Here is an 18328-nt window from a genome sequence, read left to right as displayed (position 1 = left end):
AGTAAAGATTTACAAATTAGTCTCTAAAACACTTTTTGGCACTTTCACTGTATTGTCCTGTGTGGTAAACTCCACCCATCTGGCACTTTGTGCTCATTAAAAACAAACATTTTGTATTATGTATAACTTTCCTGACTTACTGCACGGACATAGAACATATCCAGCTAGTACAAACACATTGCATGGACATAAATACGAAATAGCTATAAAACAAATGTTGCTGAAAACCAAGACTGAAGCTGTAGGCCTGGAAAATGTAGATTTATGAAAATCTGACATGGTTTGATAAATGGGGTCTGGCCATGGATGCATGTGAAGTACTTTGCATTACGTTAGCAAAGCATTGTACATTAATGTGATCCAGATTGTGTATGTGCATGTGCGTGTGTAGGTTACATAAGCCCTGTTAACGCTGTGAGGCTGCAAAGCAAATTCGTTGTGTCACCGGGTTAGTGGTCATGTTGTTCATGAACACAGCCCTCCACTTGTGGTTGTGGAATGCGTTTTGCTTTCTATCCCTCAGTTTTCCTTTCCCCACACACACCCACACACACCCGCTCAATTTAAGAATATGCCTGCCTGTTGCAACTTCTTGCAGCTAACTTTATGCTTTTGTTAAGTTTTCATCCACAACAAAGTTTAACTTGTGTTAATCCTTACTGCCTCTCTTTTCTTCCTCTTCCTTTTCTCTTTCATTCTCATCTTCTTTTCCACCAGAATGCATACCCCAGGCCTTCAGTATAGTGCTCTCCCAGGTCATCGCTAACGACAGAACACACAGGCAGCGTCAGGACAGCTATCGCCAGGACCCTCCACAGCGTGAGGAGCACAAGGACTCCTCTGACCTTGTGTCGTCCATTTTACAGGTCTATCAATTTGAGATAATTCCTTCCTTCTTTAAGGACATCTTTTGTTATCAAATATATAGAATAAGACATATTGTCCCATTTGTAGTATATGCAGGACAAGCCACTAACTCTTGGATCATCTCTCCTGCAGTTTGCCACCAAGCGGCCGTCCAATAAGGAGTTATCCAGCAGTAACTCCTCTTTGAGTTCCACATCCGAGACAGCCAATGAGTCAACGTCACCCAACACGCCTGAGGCTGCACCCCGAGCACGCAGGAGGGTGAGACGAAACAATACATTAATCCCAGCCTGAATAGTCTCGCTTTGCCAGACCTCCCTCCACAGCGCTGCCGAGGAGGGTCTGGCTAGTCCACCTGAACAATCCCGGAAATGAAATGTCGTAGATATAGACTACAGTCTGAGCTACAGACCTGGGACCATGTTTTTTTTCCATAGTTGAACCTGTCTGAATGAAATGCACTATTATCCTCCAGGGAGGCATGTCAGTGGACTCGATCACGGACCTGGACGACAACCAGTCCCGCCTGCTCGAGGCCCTGCAGCTCTCTCTGCCGGCCGAAACGCCGAGTAAAAAGGAGAAGCACCGTGACAAAAGGCTGAGCCTCAATCCCATCTACCGCCAGGTGCCCCGGGTGGTCGACAGCTGCTGCCAGCACATCGAGAAATACGGTGAGCATATACTACTTTACCACCGTCGCCAACATATATGTTCATTCATCTTCTATTACTACTACAACGACAGGTTCCAGAGGCAGCTACTGAGTTTTTATTCTCTCTTCTCCACTCAGGTTTGCAGACTGTGGGGATCTTTAGAGTGGGAAGCTCCAAGAAGAGAGTCCGACAGGTGATGTCTTTCAGAGTTTTGGTGATGGAGAGCCATGTCTGAAGTGACAGGGTTGGGTTCCTTACAACAAATCAAAGACTAATTTTGCTCTTCTCATACAAAACCTTCTTTCTATAAACAGATGTGCAATAACCAACAAAGTTATCCATGGTGCCAAAGCCAACACACAAAGACAATGACACTTTTTGAATAGATTTCTAAAAACAAAATAAATAAAAAGATAAAAATCACACTAATCCAACAGATCTGGTCCTAATGCTGCATTATTTATTCAAGCAATGTATTTGTCATACACAGCAAAGAAAATCACGGTTATGCTTCATGGCTCATCCAGTGTGGGCAGCATCATTTTTACATAATCCTCCTGTGGCATGTTTTTATTACACTGTTTTCCACATGTAGCAGTTACAGGGAACAGGACACATATTGTTTATTGGGGGAAGGGAGGTTATTCATTCACTAACGGGCACAAGCACATGTCTTTTACCTTCAGCTAGATGTCTCACTTGAGTTATTACATTTTAATGATATATAGGACTGACCTTCAGATAAAAAGACATTAAATTTCTCTTGGTTTCATTGTGTAATCAATTCATTTGATTTAATCACTGGGTCCCTTTTTAATGGATTGATCAGCTGTACTCTTCCTGCCTTTAAAATACAGTTTTGTTTCTGGCCTATGTGTCACTGTGTGGGACCTTACGGAACAACATTTCAACGATGCACAAAAGAGGAGAATTACTTGGACCAAATTATTTCTTAACTCTTTTTATATACAAATGTACACAGTCAGAATAGGCTCCAATACATAATAGTTAAGTGTTAATTATTATTAGAGGGACCACTCTACCCCCCATGTATGTTTATAACACCTCGTCTTTATTATAAACGCACTGAATGAAATGGTTTGTATTCACACATCTGTAGGTTATTCTTGACATTCCCTACGAGACTTTGTTGATACAATCCAATGTCAACATTTATGCATTTGCCATCATTGTCAACTTACTGAAATAATTTATCATCTTATTTGCTGTAAGCGAGAGAAAACTGAGCAGACTGACCCCGATATCTCCATCATCGTGGGCGACAATAGGCTAATTCCCTGGAAGTAATCCAAAAGTCAGATTGTAGAGTTTAAAATGCTTACTGGTTAAACTAGTTTGAGCACACAGTCTACCAGGAGGACCAACAGGAAGTGAGTGCATGTGTGTGCTTGTATGTGCCTGTGTGTGCACTACCTAGAATATAATGTCCATTGTTATGGGTGGAGGATGTTTCTGAATCGCCCTCTTCCTCTCTTTTTCCTTTGCGCTCTCTTTTCTTTTTGTCCCTGCTTCAGCTACGTGACGAGTTTGATCGCGGCATTGACGTCCAGCTGGATGAGGAGCAAAGCGTCCATGATGTGGCTGCCCTGCTGAAGGAGTTCCTGAGGGACATGCCTGACCCACTCCTCACCAAGGAGCTCTACACGGCCTTCATCAACACCACATGTAAGCCTCATCTTCCCTTTTTTCCCCCCTCTTTGCCTGACCTCATTTCTCATTTTCTCTCTCGTCTTCATTGAACGTTATCCATCCTAATCGGTGTTGCAGTGTTGGATCCAGATGAGCAGCAGAATGTTACTCAGCTACTGGTCTACCTGCTCCCAGCATGCAACAGTGATACTCTCCACCGCCTCCTGGAGTTTCTGTCGACTGTGGCCGACCACGCCCATGACCGGCAGGATAAAGACAGACACGAGGTGAGCGCCAGTTTTTATCAACAGGGAATACGACTTAAAAAGGTCCTTCATTAAATCCAGGAATTAAGTAGCAAACAATAACAACATGAGGAAGAAAAAAAACATATCCAAAACATTCAAAGATAGTAGTCAAGTGCAACCAGCTTATGGGCAGCTTACACATTTTGTTTAATTGGTTTTTCCACCTCATTGGGAGGAAATTACCGAACCAGTGATAGGAATCAGTTTGTTTGGCTCAGCTCTTAGGGTGCACTACTGCATGTAAAAAAAAGTTGTATAAAGCCTTTCATGGCTTCAGAGGGAGCTACTCAAAGTCTTATAAATTGCACTTGAATCACCAATCGAACGGTCTGCAGTCCAGTTGCATTGTGTGTAATGTAGGCACCTGGTTTTGACCAGGGAAGAGAGTGTGGAATAAAAAAAAGATGATCTCTCTGGCTGCATCAATTTCTTTACTAAAAAAAAATGTCTCTGCATGTGTGTGGGGGATTGCAAGGGAGTGTAAGTGTGTTGTTCAAGTGTGAGAGAGAAGCAGAGTCTGTGCGCAGATGGAAGTGTGTTTTGTCGCCTTTGTGCGTATACATGAGAATGGACTAAAAGCATGACTCCAGTATCTTTATCCGAGATCGTGACAGGAAGTCGGGAGCGTTTTTACACTCGGCCGGGAACAATACATCAATACTTTTGGGCGCTTGTGGCTCCTGTGAGACTGTTTCTCCTTTGGGAGTGGAAAGGGAGGAAATGTGGAGAGAAGCAGAAAAATGAAGATTTCTCTAAAAAAAAAAAAAAAAAAAAAAAAAAAAAAGTTGTGAAAGCTTTGAAGGGCTTGTAACTTCAGGTGCTAATTGTGTCACAGGATGTACTACATCATCGCTCAACCCTAGCAGAAACAGATTCAGCTGTCATACACTCCAACACTTTAGTGTTAACAAACCCCATGTGCCAACTCTTTACCCATCTTTTGCTCAACCTGACAAAACAGAGAGGGCGGAGGGGGGTGACAAGAGAAACAGAATGTTGGAGGGAGAGGTGAGAAAATCAACATGAAAGGATGGAGATGTCAGTGGGAACTGGAGGAGTAAAGGAACAGAAGAGCCAAGAGGGAGGAGAGGAAATGTCTCCAAGGACCATGTACTGTAATTGCAGCAAAACAGTGTAATGTCATCGCTACTTGCTGCTTGTAACAGAGTAATTTCCCAATTTGGGATTAATAAAGTGCATCCATCCATCCATCCATCCATCCGGTTCTACAGCCTCACAGCGCTGCTAGCATGGCTGCTTAGTCTCGATCCATGCGATTCTCCAGAAGGTGCACACTTGGAAGTTCTGCTTTCTCACTGTGACAGCCATGTCATTCTTTGTGCAATAACCATCAATCCTTCATTCAAACAAGGCCTCCTCAATGGGTTACAGAGAAAGTACCTGATTATCTACTTTTGTGTGTCTAAACCAAGCAACAACATCGGGGTTGGAAAAGTGAAGCCAATGTGGAAGCGCCTTAAACCTGCATTCTATCTAATTTCCAGCAGTGGGCGACTCCACAGGCTCCAAAAAGAAGTCAGACTATAGAAGTATATGAGAAAATTACCTAAGTAAACATTTTTCTAATGGGTTTATGGTCTCAATCACTCATTTCAAGTTGTCTTCAATACAACATGATGCTCATTTGGTAAATTATGGTCCCATTTATTTTAAAATAGACAACAAAGCAAGGGATGCTTTAGGGCATGGTGAAATCAGGACAAAGGCTTAGCAATGCGTATCCATGGCACTGTGTACATTAATAGCCGTGAACTTGTTTTTGGGTGCAGTCCTTTGACCCTGTCACTGTGTTTTCACTTCATGCAATTTAATTGGAATATTTTGGTCGCCTAAAAATGTGGCTTGTTCAGCATTCGGTAGCACCGTGCCAACCAAAGCTAGCTAGCTAACCGTGTCATCCTTCCCAACTCCGCCCTCTTGTCCAAATATGGTCACTTCTTGCTCCAAAATACCAAGATGGCGATGGCCAAAATGCAAACTCCTGGCTTTAAAACGGCAGTCCACAAACCAATGGGTGATGACAATGATGCTACGTCCCATCATTTCTTTTCAGATTTTTTTTTAATGGTCTGAATCCAAACGGTTTGTTTCTCCAAATCCAGATCACAGGGAACAAGATGACGTCTCTGAACCTGGCCACCATCTTTGGCCCCAACCTGCTCCACAAGCAGAAGAGCTCAGACAAGGAGTTCAGCGTCCAGAGCTCAGCCAGGGCCGAGGAGAGCACAGCCGTCATCGCCGTGCTGCAGAGGATGATCGCCAGCTACCAAACCCTGTTCATGGTCAGTCATTGGGCGAGTAGGTCTCTAGCACTCATCCTCGCTTCCTCCTTTCATTCTTCCACTCCTCCGCTAAACACGCACAGTCTTACATTCACTCATGCACACTTTCCTTCTTGCATTACCATGAAGGCCTAAAGGAAGACAATCCCGCCTGGCTTAGCAGACAATGGTTGTGTCTTGGTAAATGAAAACAGAGCTCTGCCCAGTTTAGTGGGGAGAAAGAAAAGAAAAAACAATTAAGAGTGCAAGATGACAGATGGATGAGTGGTTTTTTTAAGTCAAAATCATGCCTGAATTCTTAAATTCTTCTTAGTAAATGTAACAGGAAAGTCTTGTCAGTTAGCCCACAATAACACCAAGGACTTTTCATTCTGATACTTTGAACTTATTCTTTCCAAAATAAAAGCTGAAAATTCAGGCACGAATGCCTTCATGCACGGATTACCACCTCATCACTTGCTTTTGTTCCTTTCTGTTCAGACAGACAGTTCAGGTCCGAAACCTTACACCGTTATGTTTTGTAATCTGCCACTGCCGTTCCCCTAAGGCTTACATTCCTGCAGTAAGCCAATAAAGAGCTATTAATCGTGTATAGTGAATTGGGACTGACTTGCTCAGTCTTTGTGAGTAAAAACAGATTTGTAGGCAGCTCAAGGACTTTGAATGACATCTGAAAGTTGTTTCCTAACCTGCTTATGCCTTCAAAGCATTTGAGGATAATTCATGGAAAGTAAGTGTTTGGGCAGGGTTCTTCATAATAATCCACATATTTCATCATGAGAATAAAATTCAGCAAATTACCTGAAGATCAGATTCAGAAATGCACTAGAAATTAAGCTAACAAGGCAAAGGAGATATATGTTTGATGAGGTTGATTACTGTTTTAGGTCATAGAACAGGTGGAGATTTATTTACTAGAACTCAAGTACACTCTAATATCACATGTTTAGGTTAATGCAATTTATGTCAATTGAAAATGAATTGGTACCTGACCACTGTTTGGAAAATACATGTGTTGTAATTGTAGTTAAATGTTTTAAGAAGCTTAACTGTGTAGGTATGATTTAAAACAGGCATAGGAGTAGAGGAAATGTTAACTTTTATCAAAACTATTTGATTGAAATAAATGAATAAAAGAAACCATGTTTTTTAGGTGCCTCCTGATCTGCAAAATGAGGTTTTGATGAATCTATTGGAGACGGATCCAGATGTGGTGGACTACCTGCTGAGAAGAAAAGCATCGCAGTGAGTTCCACACACGTAAACACACGAGGTGTTCACATACATGTGGTCTGCCGTTTCTCTCCGTCCGTCTTTGCCCGTTTCATCCTTCTGTAAATAACAACAGGAGTCCCGACCTGTTGCAGTCAGAGGAGCCCTTCGCCCTGAGCGAGCGCCATTCCTCCAGCGACTCCAACAAGGTGTCCAGCGGCGAGGTGTCCCCTTATGACAACAACTCCCCAATCCTGAGCGACCGGAGAGGAGAGCCAGGAAGCCCGGGCGGCGAGCCGCTCTTCCGTGTCCCAGAACAGTACACTCTGGTGGGGCAGGTGGCCGGCTGGAGCAGGGACCCTGGGGCTGACACTTGGGGTGCCAAAGGTGAACTGTATAGTGCTTATGATTCTCAGTGCTAGACGATTTCTCTAATTTTTAGCTTTGATTTTCAAAAAGTATGGAGAGGAATGTGACCGGTCTTTTGCTTCCTTCAGACGCTATATCAGAGGAGCACGCTAACATTTGGGGGACGTGGCACACTACTCTGAAACAAACACTTAAGGACCAAGCATACACAGGTAAACTGTTTTCAGTCAGTCCAGGCCCTCTGCAAATGTTGTTCCTGTTGTGGTTAAGGAGTCAGATGACTAAGTGTCTGACACCTGGTGCTGATTATTACAGTAGCTACCAGGGGAACAAGAAGCTGCAGGACATTTAAAATTAAGGAGCAGCACTGAGTATCCAGCTGTTTGTTTGCTTGTCATCAAAAACCAAAGTCCTGCTGCTTTTATATTCATTTCTAGTTATCTAATTAGCAACTAATTTACAAATGTGATGCCAGGTAAATGCATTCAGCTGTGAGGGCAGAATTATTTAATTCAGCTTAACAAATCTAAAAAGGAGCTCTAGGTTGTAAATTGACCTTGCATAAAAATGAAAGAAAAAACAATCAGAATTTTTTTTTTTTTATTTCTCTTTCCATCAAAGATGCAATAAGGCCTGCCAAAAGGTTTGTCAATAAAAAAAATGTTTTAATGTCAAGCATCAGCTAGTGATGTGTGTATCCAGTGTGTATCATTAAACTATAATTAATTCCACTGATGTAGTTGATGTTCTGTTTCTAGGTTCCCATGGCAACATGTCAGAGGGAAGCTCCCGCAGCTCACAGGAAGGTCTCGACGGACACCATGGCGATGGCAGGCAGCAGGCAACGCTGCAACGGACTCAGACAGCGCCTGGCATCGCCGAGTGCAGACCCCACCCCCCGGTCACCAGAGTGTGTGCCCAGCTCAACACCAACCCCTCTGCGACGTCACACCTCAATAGCACGCAAGGCCTCCATCGAGCAAGCGGACACGCACTTAACCCGACCTCGAGACCTCAAAGCGGGGTGAACACTGCCGATGGTGGCCCTGCTGTTCGTAACGACAGCCGCTTTCCTCCTCCTTATAACGCCCACCATCGACTGTCTAGTTCCCAAAGTTCGCCTCAGCCCTCGACAGGTCAGCGGCCCCCTCTGCAGCGTGGGAGGCTGAGTGCAGCGCAAAGTAATAACTCTGCCTCAACGACAGAGAACCAAATGGTGCCGCATAGCCCGGAGTGGCAGGACTGGCAGAGGGACCGGTGGCAGATCTGGCAGCTGCTGTCCTCGGACAATGCCGACGCACTGCCTGAAACGCTGGTGTGATCTCAGACCACGAACTGCTCCGCTAGCCAACCAATGGCGTGATCAAAACCCATCCAATGACAATCACTCCTTATCTCTACCTTCATTTCAAGTTCTCTCAGCCTGCCTTTCATCCATTCATGGATTTCATCCCTCTGTGCTTCTCCTGCGTCCTAGCGCCATGGCGTTGTTGTTTACGTGTGCAGCTGCTGCCTTACACAGACTTTTGCATCCAAGAGCCACTAGTATTTGTTTAAAATGGATGTTAAAAAGTTGCTTTCCATACGTTTTGTCCATAATGACATGAGTTGAGTTGGGAGCATAAAAATGCCCACCGGAAATACCTCAAAAAAACTATCCTTTTGTAGTTTCACAGAATGTTACCACGACCATATTTTCTATTCAGAGTGAGTTCAGTCTTCATATCTCAATTGAGAACAATAGGAAAACATTTGTTTCTTTAGTTTGTTTTCAATTCATAATTAAAAAAAACTTTCTCCATACAGACACCAAGATGTACCCATTAGTAAATGCTGCTAAATGTCGAACTTTTGTGTGCGTACTGGTATTGTAATTCAGCCACACCTGTCTAAAAATGTATATATATACAAACATACATACACAATATATATAAATTGACATGTAAAGTATATAATATGCCATTCTACTAAAAGCAAGTCAGCTCTTTAAATGGCAGTCTAAATGTTGGTGTTTAATTATAAAGCACTTGGCTGTAAGTTTGCTTATATATGTGCTCTTGCCACCTGCTGCAAGGCAGCAACATTGTGCCAAAGTCACAAATTGTTTTTTTTACTTCACAATATTTATCGTACTGTTCATTTCATCCAGTTCATTTCGGATAAAAGACTCAAGAGCTTGGGACATTGGCACGTCTTTGTCAGGAATTTCATCATACAGGTATAAAAAAAGGAGGCTAATTTTAAAACACTAACATGACATCATTAGGATCATATTTCGGACTATTCATTAAATGACTGACTCCTGATGCTCAAACACTTAAATTAAGATGAAGAAAGAGCAAGCCTTAGTGGCCCACATAATAAATATCAAAAATGTATTTTTATAAAAAAAGGTCAGTGTGCATACAAATAGACTAATATAGTAGTATAAATAAGAACCAGGGTTATGGTTAGATATCCGAAATAGTACTTTTAAAGTTACAATCTCAAAGATCTCCATTTGCTCTCTTTGGCGTCACCTATGTTAATAAGCGGTAATTGTAGATGTGTTTTTGGATCTCACCCCCCAAAGATCCAAACTGTGTTGCCTGTGTGATGTCAGTCAGTTGGCAATTGAAGAGTGAGTCTGTTGCTTTAGCTCCACCTAGCCTCTCTGGCAGACCGACCACTGCTCGGTGATGGAAAACGCATTACTATTGTGCATTGCTTGTGATTGTGTTACCTCGTTCAGCGATAGATAGCGACTTAGACACAAAAACGTGAAAATAGGGTGCAGGTTGAAAAATACTGTTGTCCTTTAAGAGACATTTACTTAAATGAAAATCTTTGAGATTATTACTTTAAATAATTCTTAGCCTTTTGAAATCATGTCTGGAAGACCAGAGGTTTTAGAGAAACATGTAAAAACAGTGTCACGTGTCTAAATGTATCGGAATTCAATGTATAAAATGTTTTCTCGCATTGCCAAGTATTCTATGTCCATTTGGTCTTTAAGATTGAGAATCATTTGAATGTATTATTTGACCTTAATCTGGTTACATCAAGGCAAAACATAAACTACAGTCTGGAACTTTATTTCCCATGTTCAACGCAAAAACTGGTATGAAGTTACACTAATGCATTCTTCAAGATTATAACCTGATGATTGAAAAACTATAAAAGTCCAAACACAATAAAGTATAATAATATCAACAGTATTGCATTCACATGAATGACTCTTGACTGATCCGTGATAGTATACTTCTCATTCTAGACTGAATATGCCATCTGAGTGCAGAGTCCTTGCCTATCTAAGAGGCTTAAAGCATTTCACAACCAACCTGTCCAAATCCTCTCAAATGTCAGTCAAGTGGGTATTTGCTGGCAAATATTTCACATTTTCAATTTATGATGTGCTCAGTTGAAGTCAGCGTTAAATCTAGTGACACATTTTGTATAATTTAATGTCTTCTTTGTCTTGGTTTGCTTGTACAGTATGTGACTTTGAGAAGTCATCGGACAAGAACCACAAAAGTGCAAGAAGTGGAAGGATTGTGGTAAGGTGTATGGCGCCATCTATTGTCGGACCATGTGTATTAGCATGTTGCTGCTCCCCACAGTCCACGGTTTCCATGGGATCCATCTGTGCTCAGTTTAGAATCAATTAGCTTGTGATTATAAGCACCTTTTTGTGAAAATTGTGTAAATCCGTGTGAGGAAAAAAAAATGTGCCATAGGTCTTGCTCTTAAAAAAAAATTCTTCATGCATTGGTGAAAGTTCTTATTTTGGGAATGTTTTTGTATTACTTCATTTTCTGGTGAGTGTTGTAATATATAAATACAACAGTTTTTATTCAAGGAGAAAAACAAATTAAGGTGGGAATATAATATAATGATCCTAACTTTGTCTCCCCAAGCCAAGACTATAATTAATAGAATTTTGTTTTGTATAGCGCTTTTCATGGATTCAAAGTCGCTTGTCACCATGTAAGTCTCGTTGACTTTACTATGAAACTAAGAGAGACTTAGTGTTATGGTGTTTTTATTGTGGATATCTTTGGTGGGGTTTACTGGGTCCAAGTTGTCAATGGAATGTCTGGTAATTGCTTTTGTACTGCGTGCCATCATCAATATTCTACAATGGAATTAAATATGATAACGTTTACACCTGCTGTTGAAGTCAATGCTTTGGGAAAATGATTGACACTGATTTTTCCTTCAGAGTTGTGTCTATTGAAATTTTTAGGACATACACTAATCAGCAGTTCAGCGTCTTAAGTTTTAATGGCCATTTCCGGACATGTAAACGTACAAAAATACCCTAAAATGGAGAGATTAAGAGATAGTAACTGATAATATTAACTGAAATGGAGGAATTAAAAATAAACCAAAATAATAATAATAATAATAATACATAGATAAGAATAAAGAGATGAATACATATAAATATGTAAAAAGGATATAAAAAAAAAATCTTAGTAAAAAACATTAAAAAATAAATTAATGAATAAAGGAAAATAAAAACTACAATTGACAGTAAAAGATAACAGTAAAGGATAAAACAGAAGATTAGATATAACTAATATAGTATAAAATCTCATAATTGCAGCAGTGCGATAGTACAGTATGTCTTAGTATAATACATCATTGCACAGTATTAGATAATGTTACAGTGCAGTATGTCATAATATACTATACATCAAAGTATATTGTTACTGTACAGTATGCAATATGCCATAACATAGTATATTATAGTATGGTATTTTGTCATATACAGTACGAGTACAGATGCATTATGTTTTGTTTTTGATTATTTTTTGGGGCTTTTCCCCCCTTTATTTCAGAGTGACCATGGATAGACAGGAAAGGTGGGAGAGAGAGATGGGGCATGACGCGCAGCAAAGGGCCGCAGGTCGGATTCGAACCGGGGCCGCTGCAGGACTCAGCTGACACGGGGTGCACTGGGTGAGCTAGAGGTCGCCCCAGATGCATTATGTTAAAGTGGCCCGTACAGTTTGTCATATAATATTGTGTTATAGTATGACTAAAGGTCCAATCAGTCAGGGTAATTGAACACACCTGTGTGAAGCCACGTCAGCCAGCATGCTGGGCACTCGTTAATGATATCAATTACACCTGTGCTTTTCCTGCAATGATGCGTCATGTTTTACAGTATACTACCATATACTTGCAGAAATATAATAAAACTATATCAGAATAATGCTTTACTGTCTGCTGTTATCAGCTCCTTTTTTTATTATGCAGCACAAGACAGGTGAGGGACATAATACAAATAAGACTATATTAGCGTATGTGATAGATACCATGTGTGAACACTTGAGACACTAAAACCAGACAAGACAAAAAACAAGCAGAAAAAATATCATCAGATTTCTGACACCCTAGAACCAACCTGTCCATCATCACAACCATATATAAAAAAGGTATCCCAGCTGTAGTTAACTAGGTATGTTAATTCTGCTTTCAGAATGTGTGTCAATCTCAGTTATCTTCAGTTAGCAGAGCAAATGTCAATCATTTCTACTGGAGCAGGGCTTTTTAAGTTTGTAAATGAGCCGTGTGGGGATTTATTTTAGCCGTGTCCTGTTTATAGCTGAAGTCACGTACTGTAGTTATAATTTTCTATACAAGCCCATGAGCCTATGCCAGTTAAGGCTTTTAAGTCAAAAGGTTACCATTTACTTTTTAAGATCCCCAAAGAGCCCCAAATTACCACAAGTCCTGGGTGTGTCTGCCTGCAGTGCAGAGCTGTGTTTTTGCTGGTAGGTGGCTTACCATTACTGTTTGTGTGGTGTGTGGTCACAGTAGTGTAATCTTTCCCGCAGTCCACTCAAGGATTCACAGAGCTCTCTCGCTCACTCCCTTACTCACACAGTGAGTGAGTGCACTAACTAATCAACTTTTGCTTTCATAAAAGATGAATGGAACATTACTTTTCAAGACGTTTTTCATAATGAATTGGAGGTATTTTTCATTTTGCACTTTTGCATGCAATTTGATTTTCAATTCCAAACTGAAGGGAAACACAACATCCTACATATTTCAAAGAACTATTCATTTTTTTCTTCTTCTATTTGTACTGTACAGTACGTGTGTCTTGGAAGATTTTGCCTTTAAGAAGAGATTAAAGCTACGTATAGAGACTGCTGATAGTTAGGAGGTAGGACATAAAAGAGGAAATTCAGCCATGAAGGCTCCTAGACCAGCCAGCAATGTAAGAGAAAGATGTCATTCTCACCCCTTCTCCCTGACAGCTGGCTTCAGAAGCAAGGACAAACAGAACAAAAACTCTGAGTCACTTGACTGTAAATGTCAAAGTGAGGCATGAGCAGGCAGTTTGAAAGCCTCACCTTCAAAAGCTTGACAGGGCGGTGTCCAATGGTTGAGCTGTAGTGCATAAACCCTTTATTACATCTGAAAAAATACATGTCTGCAAGCAAAGTGTTGCAAAAAATAGAGGCGGTGGTCTAATGAGCAATGGAAAAATGTCCCTGAAAAAAAGTATACGGAGTCAAGGCAACAAGTCTGGGAGCTTGTTTCCATGCAGAGAGAAGATGTCTGACAGTTCTGTTTAACCCCTTAACAGGAACGGTGCATGCTAATAAACACAAAGATATTCTGGTACAAATATGCATCATTTGATGTTGCATTGCCCAGGATGGAAATGGAACTTTAAGTCAACAGATTTCATTCCAGCTCAGCATTACAACACGAATAATAGAGTTCTTGTGGAAAAATGGATGTCACAGCCCTGCAGGAGAACTGCAGGGAAACTGCAAGCCAAGGTCTCCTGTAGCTGTTTTGTCTACTATACAGTATGTGATCCATGGTATACACAATTAACTCAATTAATGTTTGTGTTTGCTTGATTTTTTTGGCAGCTAATATGGAGTATGTTTTTCAAGCCTTGGACAACTGTCCTTAATTAAATGTGTCTGTAGTGTTTGGGGGGGGAAAAAATCTGGTATATTTTAGAGCTCAGAAAATGGAATCTTGTGCTGATGTGCTGGTTGTAACTTCCCACATATACCACTAGAGGTCAGTCAAGAGCCTTGGGTAGCTTTTTGAAGCAGAAACAACTGTTTGAGGTTGAGGCCAAATGAACTCATTTGTCTCTTCCATACCACCCAAACCACAACTGATAAAGAATGAATTACACAAAACTATTTCTAGAAGGTGACAAATACAGGTACACCTATAACACAGTTTAAAAAAAGGGAATATGTATGGTAATGTTAATGGATTTGTGATGGAGAGATAAAGGAAATGGAATGAGAAACAAAACGATTAAAACAATTTCATGGCTTTTGGTTTCAATTCTCCTCAGCCATGCCTGATAGCATATTAAATCACCTAACAGACCCCCAGAGAAGTAAAATTAGCTTCTAGCAGGCCATTAGACACATTGGGAAAGGTAATGGATGAGCATTTGGGTGTCTAACTCCGTGTGTTAGGGGACAGAGACAGAGAGCGTGTGACTGACAGATGCAAGCTAATAACTCAAACGGAGACAATGTGCAGTAGAACACTTGCTTTCTCTCATTCCTTGTGACAGACTCGAGAAATGAGAATAAAGTCAATTCAACCATTCTCTTACTAGCAGCTTATCAGAGTTAAGATCAAGTCTGGAAACTTTGAAAAGAAATTAGAATCTTTTCTTGGATCTCACAATCAGATACACACTGCACAGGGCAAACCGAGGATCTTTATATTAGTTGCATTTTTCTTCGCTTTGTCAGCTACCCCTTTTCACTTTGCTCCCCCACTATTTATCCGAGGAAATGCACACACTCCAGTGTCCATCCCTCAAAACACCAATTAAAGCGTTTGCTGTGTACTGTGTGCCAGTGATGTAAAATGAGCATGTCATGTTCAGTTCAAGGAGGAGGTTCTGATTAATTGTGATCAGTGAAAGCGTAGAGGCAGTTGTTTTTTCACATACTGTACTCTGAGTGCGCTTCTTCTAGTTTCTTTTGTCCCATTTTTGTCAGGTTTCTGGAAGGGAGCCTGGTTTTAATTAGAATTTTGTGGCCCATGACAACAAAACAAAGCTGCTTTATTTCAGTGGCTAATGACTTGGCCTGGAGTAACGCTATCCAGTTGGCCAAGCTAAAAGAACATTTGCCAGAAAAACACACATGCACAAACAGGTATGCATGAAATCATCCACAGAGAGACACTTGTAATTGCCATTACAATAGTTCAGCCCCACTCCTGGAGGGAGTTGAGAATCCATGCATGTCAGTAAACAAGATTTCAGTTTGGTTTATCACATTTTGGAGGGGCATGTGAGGTAGTTCATGTTTTATGAGCACTACAATTGGAGCAGCACGTGCACAACACTTTGTCGTTCACCTATACACATGCAGAAACACATGGACGCACACACATCGTGAAAGGAATTCGTACCCACAAGGTCCTCATTAGCAGGCCCAGTCTATTCATTCTCATCATGGGTTGCTTCACGCAGTCCAAAAAGTGGCCTGGAGATAGAAATGTTAGGAAACGCGAAAAAAGGTTCCTGACCTTATATCATATCATATTTACAGTACATTCTCTCTCATGTATTGATGGCTACCAAGAGAAGGCTCAACAGATAACAGCTTCAATCACATATTTTACCTTAAAAAGTTTTCTGAGATCGCATACCTCCACCAAGGCTGCACTATCCACTGGATGAGCATCAAAATGCCCTTAGTGATAGACGACTTTGGGAAATGTGACTGTTTACTTTCATTCAATCAAGTTCATAAGTAAGTAAAAATAATTCCTTGGTTGAACTCGACAATAAGGTGTTGCCGTAGATGGGATCCAATAATCTAATGGTCATTCAAACGTCTGTTTTTCCAAAGTGCAGATGGGTCAAGATGACATGGTACACGGATGGTACACAACTTGAAACATGATTAGAAATTAATCAACACAAAATGTGCTATGACTAAACTTCACACAGGGTTTGTGTACGTGGTGTTAAGACCTCAGCTACTGTAAGGAACCAGAAGATGATTTAATCTTCCAAGTGTGTGTTCATTCACACACACACAGGGAAGATTACATCATCTTCTGGCTCCATGACTACTGTAGCCATGTGACAGGAGGACACTGTCCAACCAACCATGATATTCACTGATCTGGCCTGTGGCATCGCACACACACGAACACGCGCACACGTGCACACACACACAAATTAACCACATGGCCCTGTTCTATAAGCACACGGGCCAATCAATTAACCACATGGCCCTGTTCTATAAGAGAATGCTGACTGATAAACTGCCACCGTCAATTTGTGAACTGAATTTCTAACAAGGTCATGCTTCCTTGTTTTCTGCAAAAATGCTGCAAACATTTCAGACCATTTCCCCTCCCTCAGTGCTCACAGACTCAAGCTTCCAGGTCATTTAAATAAACCAGGTACAGGTGCAATCAATGAGCAATCAGTTCAGTAGAAAGAGGAAGCACTGTAGATGTAAGTGGAAAAAGGGACAAAAAGAGGACAAAAATAAATAAATACACATTTCTAGAAATTGGTGACATATACCCTATATACACCTTCTTAAAGCTACATTGTGTAAGAATTTCTCCCATCTAGCGGTGAAATTGTACATGACAACCAACTGAATATTACTTTCTAGTCCTTCCTCCTACAGTGGCCGAACCCGAAATTAGCTCTCTCCATCGTTTACAAGGAGCTGTTCTAGCCACTCCAATGTTAACTTTGGTCTTGTTGCTTTGCCTGTTGCGTTGGCTTTTTAATTCTCCTTTTCGCTTCCCTGGCGAGTAATCTCCCCCTGGCATTTGTCACGGTGCCACTAGGTGTAAGAGGGCGAAATGCGGAGGTATGTCCCTCTTTGGCTAATGTATTTTAAAGATGGAGGCGCTACATGGCTGCCGTCATTCGAGCGAGTCGCTCGTATGTATTCTGAATAATTCTGAATGTCAGATTCTACACTTACGAGAATACTTTAATTAGTTGGAAGTAACCACACATGGAGTACATATTTGTGAAAGAACAAAGGGTTTTTTGCTAAAAATCAACTCTCAAAATTACACAATGTAGGTTTAATGTTGACATAAAAACAATAGTTTAGATAGAATTTGGATGCAAATGCGCATGCCTTGGTTGTCAAAGCTCTAATTCGTCTCAGTTCGATCTTGGACCACGATTGGAAAGCTCACAACTGCCCAGTGTATACTGGCCTTTAGACAAACGTGTACTACCTCCATACAGAACATATGCAGAGAATACTTAAAGCCAGATGTGAAGGACAACACACGGAAACTCTGCTGTCCTTGAAGATTGTAATTTCACTCCATATCCTGTAAAATCTGTGTGCCTGCTGGTTCATACTGTAACTGTGTGTGTGGGAGAGAGAAAGTGGGAGATTGTTGTTAGTCATTTATAAATGTACTGAATACTTGTACTTATTTCATGTTCTTGAATACATTAGAGGAGCGACGCATAGCTACAAATAAAACATTTGAATCAGAAATTGCAGATGAGGAGTTCACTTCTGGGGGTTTTAAATTAGTCAGCTAAATCTGCAGTTTAAAACATGTAGTGGTGTAAATGAACAGGAGCATCATAATTTATAAACCTTAAACTTGACTTTTAAAAAGTGCATGCTTGTAAGATTTATTTCATTTCTTTGAACCCGTTTGGTCTGTTGCAAAAATGCTGTCAGGCAAGAGTTTGAGTCTCCAAAAAGGACTTTTTGAAAATCTCGATGAACTGAGCATCCAAGTGGGCTTTTAACGGATGAGCCTCTAAGCGTGGTTGCCAGCTGGTTTCTGTTGAATCCTCTGCTGTGCTGTGTGCAGAGCTGTGATAGTAAGAAGATCCTGTCTGTAGTTAGTCTCTGGCACATCATCACAGCTGGCCATATGGCTTGGAATTTGCACCACGTCCTGTGATACTGCCATCCAAAGAGAGCTCCTCTGAGGTAACTTCACCTCTCTTTCACTT

General features: G+C 41.0%; 1 protein-coding gene and 1 long non-coding RNA gene across 3 annotated transcripts in view; one reads left to right on the top strand and one right to left on the bottom strand.

Moving 5' to 3' along the window:
- LOC114550883 (rho GTPase-activating protein 6) overlaps window positions 1–11506 on the top strand; it is a 72216-nt gene extending 60710 nt beyond the window's left edge. For both annotated transcript variants that reach the window (XM_028571842.1, XM_028571843.1), the window contains exons 4-14: window positions 718–866; window positions 1000–1128; window positions 1343–1538; window positions 1658–1713; window positions 3056–3206; window positions 3309–3457; window positions 5602–5781; window positions 6935–7026; window positions 7130–7380; window positions 7491–7574; window positions 8121–11506. In XM_028571842.1, the coding sequence (XP_028427643.1) occupies window positions 718–866; window positions 1000–1128; window positions 1343–1538; window positions 1658–1713; window positions 3056–3206; window positions 3309–3457; window positions 5602–5781; window positions 6935–7026; window positions 7130–7380; window positions 7491–7574; window positions 8121–8683 (2000 nt within the window). In that variant the 3' untranslated portion in view covers window positions 8684–11506. The remainder of the gene's footprint in view (window positions 1–717; window positions 867–999; window positions 1129–1342; window positions 1539–1657; window positions 1714–3055; window positions 3207–3308; window positions 3458–5601; window positions 5782–6934; window positions 7027–7129; window positions 7381–7490; window positions 7575–8120) is intronic.
- The window catches only part of LOC114550886 (uncharacterized), a 161319-nt gene that overhangs the window by 64649 nt on the left and 78342 nt on the right, over window positions 1–18328 (bottom strand). The window lies entirely within an intron of this gene.

This window comes from Perca flavescens, chromosome 24 (genome assembly GCF_004354835.1).
Source record: "Perca flavescens isolate YP-PL-M2 chromosome 24, PFLA_1.0, whole genome shotgun sequence".
Taxonomy (NCBI): domain Eukaryota; kingdom Metazoa; phylum Chordata; class Actinopteri; order Perciformes; family Percidae; genus Perca; species Perca flavescens.
This window is presented reverse-complemented; position numbering and strand designations above follow the sequence as displayed.